Below are 18,107 nucleotides of genomic sequence, written 5' to 3' on the forward strand. Positions count from 1 at the left end.
TGCGAATCACATTCCTTTAGATGTTACCTACCTCCCCTAAACGTTTGTACCAATATTTTTGAGACACCCTGTATACTCTTGCATCCTGTAATGCTTCTTTGCCCTTTTAGGTGCATCTGTCATACCTGACTTATTAATCTTTCATTTACTGAAACCATTTCATCAACTGAATACATACTATGTAACTTTTTAAACATTACTTTTAATGAGTTACATTTAATATTCATTAATATATATATATATATATATATATATATATATATGAAAAATGCTAAATTACTTTTGTTAAAGATAACTAACTCAGTAATAAGACAGTCAAAATTTAGTCACAGATAATTGGGTCCCAAATTTTCCATTGATTTCAGATTCTTTGTATTTTTGTGCAGTATACAGAAAAAAAAAAAAAATATATATATATATATAGTTCTTTTCATTTCTTATTCATACATACTATATATATTTATTTCTTTGCATTTCTATTCATACATACTATATATGTATATATATATTAGTGGCTCTGGTTAGCAGCTAAATGATGCAGAGTTCATTTCATAGGATGCCAGGCCTAAAATAATAAATAAAGGAAAAGAATTAAATAAAAATTAAAACCGAAGTCAAAAGGAGTTCAGTTCATTAAATCGAAACCTAAAACAACAGTTGAGGTTAGTCAAAGTGACCAGATATAGATTTATGGAGTTAAGATCGAATAAGTAATATTTTAAAATATAATGGCCATTCTAGGCTGCATTTTAGCCAGACTTGGCTAAAATGTAGCCTAGAAGGAGATTAAGATGAAAGTCAATGTGTGCCAGTTGCAATAAATATTAATAAATAAAGAATTTAAATATATACTACTGTATATAAAATTGTGGGTAATTATAGCAGGTTTCAGTACAGTGAGACCGGTGCACCTGTCTCACTGTACTGAAGCCTTTTATTATTACATACCTGAACCCAGTAGTGTGTACATAAAATTCTGTATTTATTAATGTTTATTGCAACTGGCACACATGACTGTCATCTTAATCTCCTTCTAGGCTACATTTTAGCCATTGTATTAAAAAATTGTTATTAAATTATTATATATGTGTGTAAATTACCATATTACACTGAAGAAATATAAAGTATAAGAAGGAGAAAAAAGGAGGGGAAAAGATAACCCCAGGGACTCACATCTGGTGAGTATGGGCTTGGCACACCCAGGGTTCTGAGCTGGATATCATCATTCTTCTCTTTCTTGGTGATTCCATTTTGATTCCTCATCTTCTTCTTCTCTGTCTCTCTCTCAAGGTAATTCAGAATTTTTTTTTTTTTTTTTTTTAGCTAGTGCAGCATAAGCCACAGGCGTCCTTACACCATACTAATAATAATAAAAGTGTGGGGGGGGGGATAAGGGATTTGAAATGAGGAAGGAAAAAAATACCATCTGTAGAGTTCCCACGCGGCTATCATTACCGATGCTTCTTTATTCTCGAAATATTTACTTATGTTTATATTTCACTATTCAGCCGTTTTTCATAGTGTCGTTTTTTGTATAGAAATAATAATTAATTATGAGTATCGCATACTAATAATCAGTGAATCGATATAGCATCCATCAAAACTACAAAACTGTAGAAAAATTTCCAGGAACTCTTCGCAATGTTCCGTCCTCATACAATGATGGCTCCACTTTCTATGCGCTCATGTAAAAGGAATTAACGCGTATGGGAGTGTCCACTCCGTATCTTACTACTCTGTGGTCATCAAAATCTGCAACGTACTTAATTGGCAACATTATTCATTCATTCACTCAATACTATTCATTACGCTGAAAGTTCAGCTTCAGCAGTGCTAATCGCAATGGTTTCAAAGATATTTCTGGCTTTCTTAATTGAAAAGGGAATTTCACTCGATTTTAAAGATAAACTGTCTTCACAAAATCTCTAAAATCATTAATTTTTATTTCGTATTTTTTCAGAAAACAAATTTCTTATTCGGTTTTAACCGTCCCGCCACCAACACGAAAGTTCTTTCATATTCCACGATTTCCGGTAGCATATGTTTAAAATTTCTTTCCATGGTATCATTATTTTCTTTATTTAATTTAAAATCACTCTGTTTTGCATTAATAACTTATCCTTTAAGGTTAAAACAATGCATTTAATGTTTTGTCATGAGGTATTTTTTTAAATGTGTTCTTACTTTCGAATTTGATTCCTTCAAATTCTTTCCACTTCAACATGCTCTCAATTTTAGCTTCATAACAGAATTTCCAACAGAATTTTTCAAATTAATAGCATTGATCAGTGGCGTAGCTACTATGCAGGCAGGCAAGGCAATTGCCTCCGGGCCGGCGTCTTTGGCTGTCTCTTGTTTTTACAATTTTCATTAATTAACTAGGGGTCGAACATGTTCTTTGCCTCCAGGCCCGAAAAAGGGTAGCTACGCTACTGGCATTGATAGTTCGAATAATTAATTTATCTGCTTTTACCATAGTAGTAGTAGTAGCAGCGGCATATGACGCAAGAAACAAGCACTTGCTTTCTTGCGTCAAAAATTGCAACGCTGTTTATGTAGGCTCTACCATGGGAGTGGCACAGCTTCGAGCAAAACAACACGAAGTGCGGGGGGGGGGGGGTCGCTCAAATGAATCGGAACTTTCGTTCCACGCAATAAATGAACGACATTCATTCAGCTTTAATGAAACAAAAATTATAAATATTCAACACAACTATCACAAACTACTTATTGCAGAAACCTTAGAGATGAAACTACATGAAACTTCAATCAATATCCGTAGGCCATTCCTATTGTCCGACGATTGGTCACTTATACGCATGCGTGAAGAACAAACACTACAACATAAGACAAAAGTTTCGGATTAATTGTGAGTTGCTCCGTTCCTGTGAACATGATGCCCGAAAAGTTCTAGTCTGACTTAAGGAATGTAGAGAATTATCCCCCTCCCTACATCCAATTTTATTAGACCCCTAAATTTAACTCTAAAGTCCAGCTATAGGACCGAAAGAAATAATCGGTCCATATTTATTAAACGGTTTAAACCTGAAAAATCTAATTTTATGCCAATCCAAGTAATGGTTTCCATGCTGCCAGAAGTATGGTGTTTATAGACAGCAGTCATGAGCGCTCATTGTTGAGACCGCACAGTCTGAACACTACGGTTCTGACAGTGGGGCAGTTGTCCCACCTGCTTTACAAAATAGATATCGCCATTCTCAAGAATTATTAGCGAGTTGGACTAGGAGAGTTGGAAAAGAAGCTTCCTATATCTAAAATAAACGTAATCCCTGTTGATTTATAATAATAATAAGAAGAAAGCAAGTGTATGACCTTATGCAGCATCAGCCAAAAAAAAAAAAAAAAAAAAAATGACACCATTCCCTCCAAATGCCTGTCCAGTTCCTCGTTAAATTTATTTAACCTATCAACTTCCACAACGACAGATGGAAGTTTGTTCCAGCAATTAACAACAAGCTGGCTAAAGGCAAATTTCCTCGCTCTGCTCTTTGTGATTTTTTCATCTGGTGAGTACGGGCATGGCACACCCAGGGTCCTGAGCTGGATATCATCATTCTTCTCCTTTCTTGGTGATTCTCTCTCTCTCTCTCTCTCTCTCTCTCTCAGGGTGGCTCAGGAATTTTTTTTTTTTTTTTTTTGGCTGGTGCAGCATAAGCCTAAGGCTTCCTTGCACCATATAGCTAATAATAATAATAATAATAAAATTCTACATCTGCCTTTTCTTAAATTGAAATTATGCCCCCTTGGGTTCGTAATTTGAACAAGTGGAAGGATCCCATCAGAATTCAGCGTACTCAACCCATTCAAGGTTTTATATACCTCAATCAGATCACAGCGCAGGTGCCTAGTCTCCAGCCACTGCAATTTGCAGAACTTAAGGGGGAACTCTCTTGGTAAGAGGATCCCTTCATTACCCTCACCAATCTTCTTGCCCTTCTCTGTACATGCTCAAGCAAATCTACATTCTTTCTAAAATGAGGCCTCCAGACCTGTACGCAGTACTTAAGGCGTGGCCTCACCATTGCCTTGCACAGGGGGACAATCACCTCCTTTTCTCTTCTAGCAAAATTAGTATATATCATTGACAAAACCCCATGACCTGCCCAGGCAGCCTGTCTGCATTGCTCAGAAAACTTCATATTTGACTGCACAATTACTCCCAGGTCTTTTTCATTTTCTACCACCTTAAGTGTAGTACCACACAGTTGGTACTTTTCTCTGGGGTTATTTCTACCCATATATACAGTACTTTGCATCTGTCAAGGTTAAACTTCAGTTGCCACTTCTTAGCCCATCTGCCCAAATTATCTAGATCCTGTTGCAGTAGCACACTGCCATTACTGTCATTAACAACCCTGCCAACCTTTGTATCATCTGCAAACTTCGACATTAAGCCTGATATACCTTCATCAATATCATTGATAAATACACAAAACAACAGTGGACCTAACACCGAACCCTGTGGGACTCCACTAATAACATTAGTCCATGAAGAGCAGCACCCATTGATTACCACCCTCTGTCTTCTCCCACTTAACCATCCTTTTATCCATTGTAGCAACTTACCCTTAATACAATTCTGCTCCAATTTGTACAATAGTCTTCCATGCGCAACAGTGTCAAAAGCTTTCCTGAAATCCAAATATATGATATCAAAATTATTTTTTTCCATCCAGTTCCTTTGTAACCACATCATAATATCCTATCGAATTGATCAGACAGGACTTTCCCTTAACAAACCCATGCTGTGTCTGAATTATTGCTGCAGTCTTGTCAAGATGATCCTGCAATGCATCTTTAACCAGGGACTCCATTATTTTACCCGGAACAGAAGTTAAACTAACTGGTCTGTAATTACTCGTGTCACCCTTCGATCCACCTTTGTGAATTGGGGATACATTTGCACATCTGAAGTCCGTCGGGACCTCCCGTGAGTCCAAGGATGCTCTCATAATTATGGCTAAGGGTTTGCTTAGTTGAATAACACGGATATTCAGAACAATTGTACAGAGAAATAGAGTGGGCTAGTAAATCAGAATGTCTTAGAATGGTCGATTTTAACTTCACAGATATTGACTGGAACTTTTGGGTTGGCTACTCACACACTAGTAAGACTTTTGTGGATTTATTGGATTATTGTTTTCGGCAGCAGCATATTCGAGAGGCAACCAGAGAGGTTAATACTCTTGATCTGGTTATCAGCAGTGATCATTCGTGTATTAAGAATTTGCAGATAAAGGAACTACTAGGTGGCAGTGATCACAGTGTACTAATGTGGTATTTACTTAAGTTATAATTACCATCATCGGTAAAGGAAAGGGTTTTTGCTTCCGTAAAGGTAAGTACAGTGGTCTCAGACAGTTTTTAAATTCTGTACAGAGGGATCAACTGACGATGTTACCAACAGTAAATTCTAAGTGGGAAGCATTCAAGGAATTAATCGTGGAAGCTAACTAAAAGTTTCATACCTATTAAGAAATATTGTTCAAGGTTTAGGCCTAAATGGTTATGAAATGAACTAATAAGACTCGTGACAGAGAAGAAAAATGCATGGGATGCATATAAATTATCAAGCGACTCAGAAGCCTATGACAGATATAAGCTAGTCTGTAATCAGGTCACAAAGGAGGTTAGGCAGGCGAAGGCAGATTACGAGAAATCTTTGGCAGAGGATGCTAAGAAAAACAGCAAGGATTTCTCTACTTATATAAACTCTAAAAGGATGGGGATGAATCTGATTGGTCCACTTGATATCGATGGTTCCACTGTTGATGATCCTGCTCAGATAGCAAACAAACTGAATGAGTATTTTGCACCTACATTCACGCATGAGGAGTTATTAAGGATTGAAAATGGCAGAAGGTTATCAAATTGTAGCAGGGTGCTTAATGATTTTGTAATAACTGAGAGCAAAGTGGAGGAGAAATTGTTGAAGTTAAACATAAGAAAAGCACCTGGAGTGGATGGGATCTATCCAGTTATATTAAAGGAGGTGGCAAAGCAACTAAGCAAACCCTTAGCCTTAATTATGAGAGCATTCTTGGACTCAGAGGAGGTCCCCACGGACTGGAGATGTGCAAATGTATCCCCAATTTACAAAGGGGATCGAAGAGTGACACGAGTAATTACAGACCAATTAGTTTAACTTCTGTTCCAGGTAAAATAATGGAGTCACCGGTTAAAGATGCATTGCAGGATCATCTAGACAAGACTGCAGCAATAATTCAGACACAGCATGGGTTTGTTAAGGGAAAGTCTTGTCTGATCAATTCAATAGGATATTATGATGTGGTTACAAAAGAACTGGATGCAAAAAATAATTTTAATATCATAGATTTGGATTTCAGGAAAGCTTTTGACACTGTTGTGCATGGAAGACTATTGTACAAATTGGAGCAAAATGGTATTAAGGGTAAGTTGCTACAATGCATAAAAGGATGGTTGAGTGTGAGAAGACAGAGGGTGGTAATCAATGGGTGCTGCTCTTCGTGGGCTAATGTTATTAGTGGAGTCCCACAGGGTTCGTTGTTAGGTCCACTGTTGTTTTGTATATTTATCAATGATATTGATGAAGGTATATCAGGCTTAATGTCGAAGTTTGCAGATGATACAAAGGTTGGCAGGGTTGTTAATGACAGTAATGGCAGTGTGCTACTGCAACAGGATCTAGAAAATGTGGGCAGATAGGCTAAGAAGTGGCAACTGAAGTTTAACCTTTACAAATGCAAAGTACTGTATATATGGGTAGAAGTAACCCCAGAGAAAAGTATCAACTGTGTGGTACTACACTTAAGGCGGTAGAAAATGAAAAAGACCCGGGAGTAATTGTGCAGATATGAAGTTTTCTGAGCAATGCAGACAGGCTGCCTGGGCAGGTCATTGGGTTTTGTGAATGATGTATACTAATTTTGCTAGCAGGGAAAAGGAGGTGATTGTCCCTCTGTACAAGGCAATAGTCAGGCCACGCCTTGAGTACTGCGTACAGATTTGGAGGCCTCATTTTAGGAAGGATGTAGATTTGCTTGAGCGTGTACAGAGAAGGGTAACAAGATTGGTGAGGGTAAAGAAGGGATCCTCTTACCAAGAGAGGCTTAAGTTCTGCAAATTGCACTGGCTGGAGACTAGGCACTTGCGTGGTGATCTGATTGAGGTGTATAAGGCCTTGAATGGGTTGAGCACGCTGAATTCTGATGGGATCCTTCCACTTGTTCAGATTACGAACCTTTGGGGGCATAAATTCAAATTAAGAAAAGACGTGTGGAAATTTGCCTTTAGCCAGCGAGTGGTTAATTGCTAGCAGGGAAAAGGAGGTGATTGTCCCTCTGTACAAGGCAATAAACTTCCATCTGTCGTTGTGGAAGTTGATAGGTTGAATAAATTTAAGGAGGAACTGGACAGGCATTTGGAAGGAATGGTGTGATTTTTTTTTTTTTTTTGGCTGATACTGCATAAGCTCATACACTTGCTTTCTTGCATCACATGCCACTACTACTACTACTGTGACAATGTAAGCATAGATGGATAAATTTACTGGAAGGCGTGGATCACTCACTTCTCCGAAAAACATGCTCGTTTGTAAAGGAGAACCAGAACACAGATTGACCAGGGGCTATAATCCAGGTCGAGAAGCTATGGAAAGCATATTGACTAGCGCGAATTCTCGGTATGTGATTGCATAGGTTTTTCGGACACCTCTAACATTGTGAATCGGTAATCCCTTTCACCCTTAATGCGCACTTTCTAATTACCTAAATTGCCTAAAGGCCAGAGGTGAGAACAATGCATACAAAGTTGTTTCTCCTAATCCGTTCGTTACATGGAAATTTTCTTCGTTCAACGGAAACCAGTTTAAATGTAATTACCAGGAGGAATTTAAAACAATTAGCTATAAAGAAGTTGGTTAAATAGAGGACAGTAATTAAATCAAAAATGAAGCAATTTTAAAATACATAACTGATTGATTGCACCATTAAAAGTCTGGGGATGGGGCTCCGCTCGCCCAAGTTGTTTTGGCTCTGGATACTCAATAATTGCATATGCAATTTTATTTGTAAAATAAATCATCGTTTCAACAATGGGCTCAGCAAATTTTCAAAAAAAAAAAAAATAACAATGGACTCTCGGGACCCCCTACAGCTCACCACTGTGTAGGTACACATAAATCCTGTTTGATGAAGTAAATTGCGGCAGGTGATTTATCATGGAAGTTTATGCTGCAAACTCTGCAATTGCGATAGACAGCACAAAAAAAAAAAAAAAAAATCAGCGGTAAAAGGTCAGAGAGCATTATCAAATTGGTATGAATCTGCAATCGCTACTCCTGAAACAGGGTGGCGTCTCCGTAGCCAGGTGGGCAGGAGCAGCAGTGCCTTCTTGATTAGACCGCGGTTTGAACCCTTGACCACCAAATACGGAGGTTGCGGAAAGGTCAGGGAATGACCACCGCATATCCCCGGAGCAATATGGCCTTAGTTGCTAATGCTCCTAAAAACCAAATAACAAACAATCAAACCTGAAACAGGACCATTCATGCACAGGGTCACACAAGCAAACTGAAGTCCATGAAATAATACAAAAGCTAATGCTTGGAAAAGTATTCTGGGCATGTTTGAAGGGCAAACTGAAAAGTAATGTATCTAAAGGTCAAGCCCATTAGTGTACAACTTAGTAGAAAAATAAGAAGAAAGACAGCGTACAGGAAAGTTTAGTTTATAGCAAAATTAACAAATAAAAGACACAGCAAACACACAAAAAATAAATGCACACAACTAATGGAGCAAATATTCAAAATGGCTGCTGTTCTAACAGCAGATGCTTAGGCGTGTACTAAAATATCAAGATGTGCAGCATGGCAGTATCCATGCTGCAGAAAGCATCTAATGCAAGATCTTGCAGAAGCACTTGCCAAGATGAAGTATACATCTAGGATTTCATGTAGCATTCCCCAGGTAAAAAAAAAAAAAAAAAAAAAGTTTAGAGGCATCAAGAAATACAGGAATTTTACTAGCAGGGATGAGTAGGTAATAATACCATTGCCTCATACAATTGTCAGTCTACATCTTGAGTACTGCATACAGGTCTGGAAGCCTCATTTTAGGAAGAATGTAGAGCTGCTGGAACAAGTATAGAGAAGGGCAAAGAGATTGGTGAAGTGAACAAAGCGGTGCTTTTACCAAGAAAGGTTTCAGTTGTAGAAATTGCAGCAACCGGAGACTAGGCATCTACGAGATGATCTGATTGAGGTATTTAAAGCTTTGAAAGGTTTGAGAAGATGAATGCTGATGGGATTCTTGGTCTTGCTCAGACTATACACGGGAACAAAGATTCAAATTGAGGACAGATTGTTGCAGAATAGATGTGCAGAAGTTTGCCTTTAGCGAGCAAACAGTTCACTGCTGGAACAAACGCCCATCTGTTTTTGGGGAAATTGATAGCTTAAATTAAATAAATTCAAGGAAGAACTAGACAAATTGTGAAATGGATAGGCAAAATCGAAAGTGGGATTTTTTTTTTCGCTGATGCTGTTTTGGCTTGCTTGCATCATATGCAAATACAATCCTAATTCTGTAGGATCACAGGATATTAATCCTCTGATCTATACAGCTAGGAGATCTTATTCAATTATGTAGAAAGTTTGTTCGTACTGCTTTAGCATTAGCATTAGTAGAAGCTTATGATTCAAGAAACCAAGCTTATATAGCATCAGCCAAAAGAAAAGAAGAAAAACCTTCCCATTTCACCCATCCATTCACTCGTCTAGTTCTGCTTTGAACTTATTTAAGTTGTCAACTTCCACTACGAAAGATAGCAGTTTGTTCCAACTATCAACCACCCGCTACCTAAAAGCAATTTTCACACATCTATTCTACAATTGTCTTTCCGCTATTTGAATTTATGCCCCTCAGGTGAGTAATCTGAGCAAGAAGAAGAAGAATAACATCAGCATTGATTTGATTCTCAAACCATTCAAGGCCCTATAGACCGCAATTAGACCACCTCGCAGATGCCTAGTCTCCAGACACCGCAATTTGCAGAACTTTCTTGGTAACAGCAACCCTTTGTTCCATGCACTAATCTTGTTGCCCTTCACTGTACTCGTTGCAGCATCTCTACATCATTGCTAAAATGAGGCCTCCAGACCTGGCAGAACTCAAGGTGTGGTCTGACCATTGTCTTACAAAAAGGGACAATCACCTATCCCTGCTAGATAAATTCCTGTATATCATTCACAAGACAATATGACCTACTCTTGCCGTCTCTCTGCAAGACATATCAATGATATTGGTGAAGGTATATCCCTATTATCAATGATATTGGTGAAGGTATATCAAGGATATACCTTCAGCAATCATCATGATCATCAGCCATTTTCAATCCACTGCAGGATGAAGGCCTCTCCAGCAACTTTCCAGTTCCTTCTGTTTTGTGCAATAGCCATCCATTTACTACCCACAAACTCATGAATTTTATCTGTCCCTCTCCGTTGTTGTCTTCCAGGTTTTCTCTTAGCTCCTCTTGGGTACCATTCTTGGGTAGTCCATCTGTCATCATGTCTTCGAGCTACGTGTCCTGCCCAAGACCATTTTAGTTCTTTAGTTTAGATAAGAATATCCTTTACTTGAGTTTGCTGTCTAATCCGTGTGTTTGCTGTCTAATCCGTGTGTTTCTCTTCTTATCTAACAGTCTGATTCCCAGTATAATTCGTTCCATTCTTCGCTGTGTAGTTCTCAGTTTCTCTTCCATTCTTTTGGTGAGTGCCCAAGTTTCACTTCCATAAACCATGGTGGGGAGTATACATTGGTTCATTATTTTACATTTCAGACAAATTGGGATATTGCTCCTCAGTATGTGACTATATTTCTTGAATGCTATCCATCCAAAATTTATTCTTCTCTTGACTTCCATCCACTTATCATTATTACTGCTAATGACTTGGCCCAGATAAATATATGACTCCACATTTTCAATTACTGCTCCTTCAATCGTTATATCCCTTTCTGTGGAATACTTGTTCATCATTAATTTTGTTTAACCATATTCATCTTTAGTCCAAAATCCTTACTAACTGTGCATAACTCATTAAGATTTTCCACTAATTCTTTGGGATCATGGCTTATGACCACAATGTCATCTGCAAATCGTAAATGGTTTAGGTTCTCTCCATTCCTTCACCAATATCATTGATAAATACAGAAAACTACAAGGGCCCAAAAACCGAATGCTGGGGAACTGCACTAATAACATTGGTCAACAAAGAGCAATGTCCATTGATTACTACTCTCTATCAAATCCCGCTCAACCACCCCTTTATCTATAACAGCAACTTGCCCTTAATGTCATACTGCTCCAATTTGTACAGTAGTCTTCCATGTGCAACATTATCAAAAGCTTTCCTAAAATCCAAGTGTATGATATTAAAATTATTTTTTTCATCCAGGCTAAGGGTTTGCTTACTTCCTTTGCTGCTCATTTAATATAAATGGATAGCTCTCATCCACACCACGGCCTGTCTTATGCTCAACTTCAACAATTTCTCCTTCAATTTGCTCTCAGTTATTACAAAATCATTTAACTTCCTGCTAGAGTGTGATAAGCTGCTGGCCCCTACTCCCCTACAAACTTCCTCATTGGTGAATGTAGATGCAAAATACTCATTCAGTTTGTCAGCCGCCTCAGCAGGGCTGTCAACGATTGAACCATCGAAATTAAGTAGACTAATCTGATTCTTCGCCTTCCTTCTAGAATTTACATAAATAAAGAAGTCTTTTTCTTTGCATCATTTGCCAAATATTTCAAATAATTTGCCTTCGCTTGCCTAACTTCCTTTGTGACTTTATTACAGACTAGCTTATATCTACCACAGTATTCTGTTTTACTTGATAATTTTTATGTATCCCATGCATTTTTCTTCTCTGTCACCAGTCTCATTAGATCATCTGCCATCCATTTAGGCCTAAACTTTGAACAGTATTTCTTAGTTGAGAAAAAGCCTAGTAGCTTCGGAGATTATTTCCCTGAATGCTTCCCATTTAGAATTTGCTGTTGGTAACATCATTAGTTCGTCCAATTGTATAGAGTTTAAAAACTGTCCAGGACCAGTGTAGTCACCTTTACAAAAGCAAAAACCCTTCCCATTGCCTCCGATAGTAGTTATATCTTTAATAAAATCCCACATAGTAGTTCCTGTATCTGCAGATCCTTCATGCTTGAATAATCACTGATGATAATCAGATCAAGAGTGTTACTCCCTCCAGTTGCCTCTTGAACATGCTGCTGCTGTAGAAAACAATCATCCATAAATCCACAAAAGCCTTGCTAGTATGTGAGTGACTAACCCACAAGTTACAGACAATATCTGGAAAGTTAAAATCCCCCATTATAAGACAACCTGATTTACTGGCCCACTCTATTTTTCTGTACAGTTATTCGTTGTACTCATCAGAGTTATTAGGCCTATAACACACTCCTACTCTCAAGTTTGCTTTCCCAGTGCTTATGTCACACCAAACTGATTCAACACTGCACTGTCCATCCATGTCAACTGGATGCACTTCCTTAGATTTTATGTGTTTCTTAACTAACGGCATAACCTTCCTCCCTTCCTGTCCTGTCTATCCTTTCTGGCACATTGTACTCCCCAAGTTCCAACTGCACTGTTTATCACGTCTCTGATATCCCAACAAAATCTGCCTTTGATGTCTTGATCAGCACTTCAAACTCATCAAATTTATTAACTATACTTCTAACATTAGCGTACATGCACCCGTTCCTACTCTTAATCACCCTAAAACAGTCCATGTATTTACCTGTTCCACGATGACTCCCAGCAGTCCTGGAAATTCCGTGCACCTTGCTTTCCAGGTTGTTGCTCATTCTAATAGAAGCAGTGCAAGAATCACTTTCGCCCCTGCTTGCAGCCACTGTTAATCTTTTAGTCTGTGAATCTCCCCAAGCTAGTAGTTTTCCGACCCACTTAACACTGCTCGAGACCATCAGCAAATATTCTTGCACCCTTTCTATTTAAGTGTATCCCATACCTGTAGAAACAGTCACTCCTGTTAGCAAGCACGCCACTCTGAAAAAAATTCTACCCCATGAGCCTTGCACAATCTCTCCAGGGCCGAATTGATTGACAAGGCTCTCATAGACTCCCTCACAGTGCTTCTGGGAAGAATTGTAGACACTTTCAAATTTAACCCTAACTCATGACTTTTTGCAACATTGACCAATATTTGTTAAGTAAGTCTGCAGATCTCATTAGTGCCAACTCATTAGTCCTATTAGACAATGTAATTAGTGCCGACGTGTACAACAAATCATCCTTTGTTCCTGGCAGGCATACCCTGGTCCTATTACACTCATATCATTTATCCTTTTTACATAATATATTTCCCATCTCCCTGACAATAGAGTCAATGAAAATAACTAGCTCCTGTAGAACCAGCGCATTCTGCCCTGAAGATTGTCTCTGTGTTGCCTGATCCATAAGATTGAGGTCTGGAGTTGAGTTGGGCAGCTGAGAGCTTGATGGATCTCCCATTTTAATTCCTTTGAGGGCATCTAGCCTACTCTTCAAACTTTCACAGACACCCATTAGAGCGCTGAGTTGGCATCTAATTTCTTGACACCCTCTGCACTTAGCACACACAAAGACATCCTCCTTGGCTAGATTATGTCCTGTTCCAGAAAGGACTGCACACATTTTACAGGTAGCATATTTTTTTAGGCTGTGATGCATTTGAGAATTGTCCTCTTTAGTTCTCTCCTGAGCCACATCACTCCCGCTACTTTGTGCTTGTTGCTTTGCTGATCTAGTCTGGGGCATGATTTCTGTTTAAATACTATTTAATTGATTAACAATAAAGATTGATAAGGTTAATAAATTTGATTGACAGTACTACATTAAGATAATAGTAGTAAAATAATAAGAGGAGTTTACCTCAATATAGTACGTAGAACACTTCCGTATGAACCCTCCAGAAATTAAAACGGAAAAAACGAAAAAATCGACAACTTACCGGTACATTAGAGTAAATTATAAATAATTAAATAATCAATTTAACACAATTCAAATAAATTAAAACAATTAAAAATCAAATTAAAACAATTAAAAATCAAATTAAAACAATTAAAAATCAAATTAAAACAATTAAAAATCAAATTAAAACAATTAAAAATCAAATTAACGCAATAAAGGAATCTAACGAAAATATTCAAAACGATTTTCACTTAATTAAACTGTTAGTTGAGGCTAACTACATCACCTTTCGAGACGAGGTGTACAAACAAATTTTTGGATTACCAATGGGTTTGAGCCTGAGTGGTTAATGTCAGAGATCTATCTCTTAACAATTGAGCAGATACATTTGACACCTTTTCGAACCCGTATCACATACTATGGGAAGTATTTAGACGATGTTCTAGTTATTACCGATAGTAGTACTGTCCAAGACATTTTACATTCGTTTAATAATATTCATTCTAGACTAAAATTTACATTGGAAAGGGAGGATACAGATACAAAGTCATTAAACTTTCTAAATTTCACGCTTACCCGGGACTCGAATAAAATACAATTTAGCATCTATCGAAAACCTACAAACACCGGTATGCTTCTACATTATAATAGCTATCACCTGTTCACCTCCAAAAGATCGATTATCTTTAATCAATTTCTAAATGCCTATAAATATTCAACGACGGATTCTGCTTTGGACTCAGCAATACAAATATTAACTAGCAGATTCTTAAACAGGGGTTATTCCATTACCACAATAAACCGAATTAGGGTACAAGCTAAGGATAGGAAACAAAATAATACACCAATCAACAATAGTAATATCAAAAAATACTTTATTTCTGTCCCATATGTTGAACAGTGGCACAAACAGCTTATCAGATTCTTTAAAGATATCGAGTTTAAAATTGTAGCTAGGCCAATACGGAAGTTACACACTATTCTGAACAATCGCTCGGTTCTTTCCGCGTTCGCAACACAAATTAATGATCTGGTATACAACATTTCTTGCGGTGATTGCGACTCGTCTTACCAAGGTTCGACGCGATTTTCTCTTAATATTCGTGTAAATCAACACGAAGCCTCAGTTCGTGCTTCTCGTTCAGCAGCGTCAGAATTAGCCTTTCATGCCATTAACGAAAAACATACTTTTTTATTTAACGAGGCCAAAATACTTAATGTTTAACGTAATTATACGCGACTATTAATTGCAGAAACCGTTGAAATTAAATTACACGAGAATTCTGTTAATGTTCGGCGGCCATATTTGATCTCCGACGAGTGGACCTTTACCCGCATGCGCGAAGACAAATAATCACTATTTAAGTTTCAGGTTTAACCGGATTCGGTAATTTTCATTCCTGTGATCACGACATACGGTCGAAAAGCGTTGTCAGCTTCTAGGAAGGAAAATTGTTTTGAATATTTTCGTTAGATTCCTTTATTGCGTTAATTTGATTTTTAATTGTTTTAATTTATTTGAATAGTGTTAAATTGATTATTTAATTATTTATAATTTACTCTAATGTACCGGTAAGTTGTCGATTTTTTCGTTTTTTCTTTAATTTCTGGAGGGTATCATACGGAAGTGTTCTACGTACTATATTGAGGTAAACTCCTCTTATTATTTTACTAATATTATTATCAACATAGAACATATTGAGTATTACAACTATATACATTAAGATAATGCAGTAGTACACATTAGGCTATCTAGTTCTTACGTTATACCTTACACTATCAAGTTCAAGATATACGCTATCAAGTTACACTATACCGTAATGCTCACAATGTTAAATTAGTTATAGCTTTAGCTAAATACAAAAGATATATGCCTAACATGCGATTAAAATCTTCAAACTACTTATTTATCCTGATATAGATTAAAACTGTACTATTTCTCTGCACTACTGGTTACCTTCTCTGATTTTTGCACCAAAAACACCGATACAATAGCGGTACGTGCAGTAAGTCGTAACTTACAAAAATCACTAGTTAAATTTAAAAATAAGCTAACGAATGCTACTAAACCTATTTATTTATATCTTTGTAAAACACAATTTAATATGTTAATTAATCGAGAATGCAGTAAAAATATCAAAAATACTTATCCGTTTGTAGGAGCTCAAACTTCCCAGACTGTTTTGGGAAATTTGAATTAATTAATCCAAGGTTAGGGATTGATTAATTCATTATTCAATGCAGAGGCGGATTTAACGGCGGGCACACCGGGCGCTCGCCCTGGGCCCCGACTTCTGAAGGGCCCACGCAAAACCCCAACAAATTAGTTGAACATATTAGTTCAACTAATATGTTCAACTATTAGTTCAAAACTTTGTGATTATTATTATGCTATTATTAATTATATTGTACATATATTATATTCAAATTTTATTGGAAATAAAACATTAATAGTACATAATATTTTTTATTTATTTAAAAAAATGGTTAAAATGTATTTTTATTTTCCCTGTCTCTCTCTTTTTTTTAAGGGACCCAATATTTCCTTCTGCGCCCGGGGCCTCAATCGACCTTAATCCGCTCCTGATTCAATGTTACTGTTACAGCTTTTATAGATCCAACCTTAATTCACAAGAAGTGAAGGGGTGTTGCACAAATGACTATAAAAATATAAAACTTTTGTAGTCACTTTCAAACTGCTTTAATCAACTGTAATTAGGCCTGATGACAGGATTCAAAACAGAACCCACATTAAAATTTTATGAAATAAAGTGTGGTAGTTCTGCTTACCTTCTTTTGGTGCATCCTTCAGAGAACACAGTGGTAACCCATCTGATGAATACCAGAAGGTAGAAACCAAAAAAATCACCTGTACTAGAGTATTCATTGTCCGTCCTCCAAATATGAGATTTCCTGTGAAAATTATGTAAACCATATAAAAATAAAGAAATACTTTAACTAAAATCTGACTTGACCATTATACCAATATTACCATACATAGGCTAATTACACACTAAATATTCCAGGTGCAAAATTAAGTGCATGCAGTTTGCATGGTAGCAACTTCTGGAAGTAATTTCTGAAGTTATTCTGAGTGAAAGTTGCTATATCATTAGGGGCACAACGAACTTTTATGGCTCAACAGGTATTTGAACCATAACAGGTAGCATATACAAGTATACGATACCTGTTATGTATATATATAACAGGTATATATATAAGTATGTATATATATATAATAGTATATATATGTATATATACTATTATGTATATATACATACTTATATATATACATAATAGTATATGTATATATATATATAAGTATATATATAAGCGCACACAGGCATAGATGTATTCATGCAACCAGTCCATCAGTAGCATGCGGGCTAAGTTCAGCCAGATGGTACTGTGTTGTAACAAAAGTGACTGTGGCATGTCCTCTTAAGTTTTACAATGAATAATAAGCAGATATGCATTTTGTATATGAGTTTTGCAATCGTAATGCCAATTTTGCCATTGACGAATATTGGCAACTATTTCACATAAAGAATCCCAGATCAACGAGTTTTCAAAGTTTTGCATGGAAGTGACTTATTTCCGAACATGCAGTTGACAACTGAATGTCTAATATGTCAGAAGGAAACCGTTATTGAAATGACACAATGAACCCCAGCTCCCCCCGAGTTAGTATCAAAGAATTTCTACCTACTTAAGTAGGTGGAAATTCTTTGATTGGTGTATTACAGATGTACTACCAGCATGTGCATGTTTCAGTTGGAACCTCATGTGGTATCTGAATGAACCACTCACTTGCTGATGGATTGATCATGGCAGTACACTAAATTTGCCAAAGCATTAATTAGATCTCAACCCCCTTAGGTTACCAGGGCAGATGCAGAAAATAGTAAATAAGCAAAGCAGACAAAATAAAAACATTCTGTAATGATAGTAGGTGCAATATAATGAATTTGTGCACAGAGGAAAACCTCATCCTCTGGAGAACTGCAACAGATGTAGGTATTATTATTATTATTAGCCATACGGTGCAAGGAAGCCCGAGGCTTATGCTGCACCAGCTAAAAAAAAAAAAAAAAAAAAATGCTGAATT

The 18,107-nt window shown here is 37.0% G+C and overlaps 1 protein-coding gene across 1 annotated transcript in view; it reads right to left on the bottom strand.

Annotated features, from left to right (window-relative positions):
- The window catches only part of LOC150081007 (uncharacterized), a 193,640-nt gene extending 175,812 nt beyond the window's left edge, over window positions 1-17,828 (bottom strand). Inside the window, exons 1-2 of the mRNA XM_090380885.1 lie at window positions 17,810-17,828; window positions 16,790-16,912 (exon numbers count right to left, since the gene is read on the bottom strand). Of these exons, the coding sequence (XP_090237011.1) occupies window positions 16,790-16,912; window positions 17,810-17,828 (142 nt within the window). The remainder of the gene's footprint in view (window positions 1-16,789; window positions 16,913-17,809) is intronic.
- Between the last annotated feature and the right edge of the window lie 279 nt (window positions 17,829-18,107).

The sequence above is a fragment of the Mastigoproctus giganteus genome, chromosome 9 (genome assembly GCF_048544385.1).
Source record: "Mastigoproctus giganteus isolate SK-2022 chromosome 9, ASM4854438v1, whole genome shotgun sequence".
Classification (NCBI taxonomy): Eukaryota; Metazoa; Arthropoda; class Arachnida; order Uropygi; family Thelyphonidae; genus Mastigoproctus; species Mastigoproctus giganteus.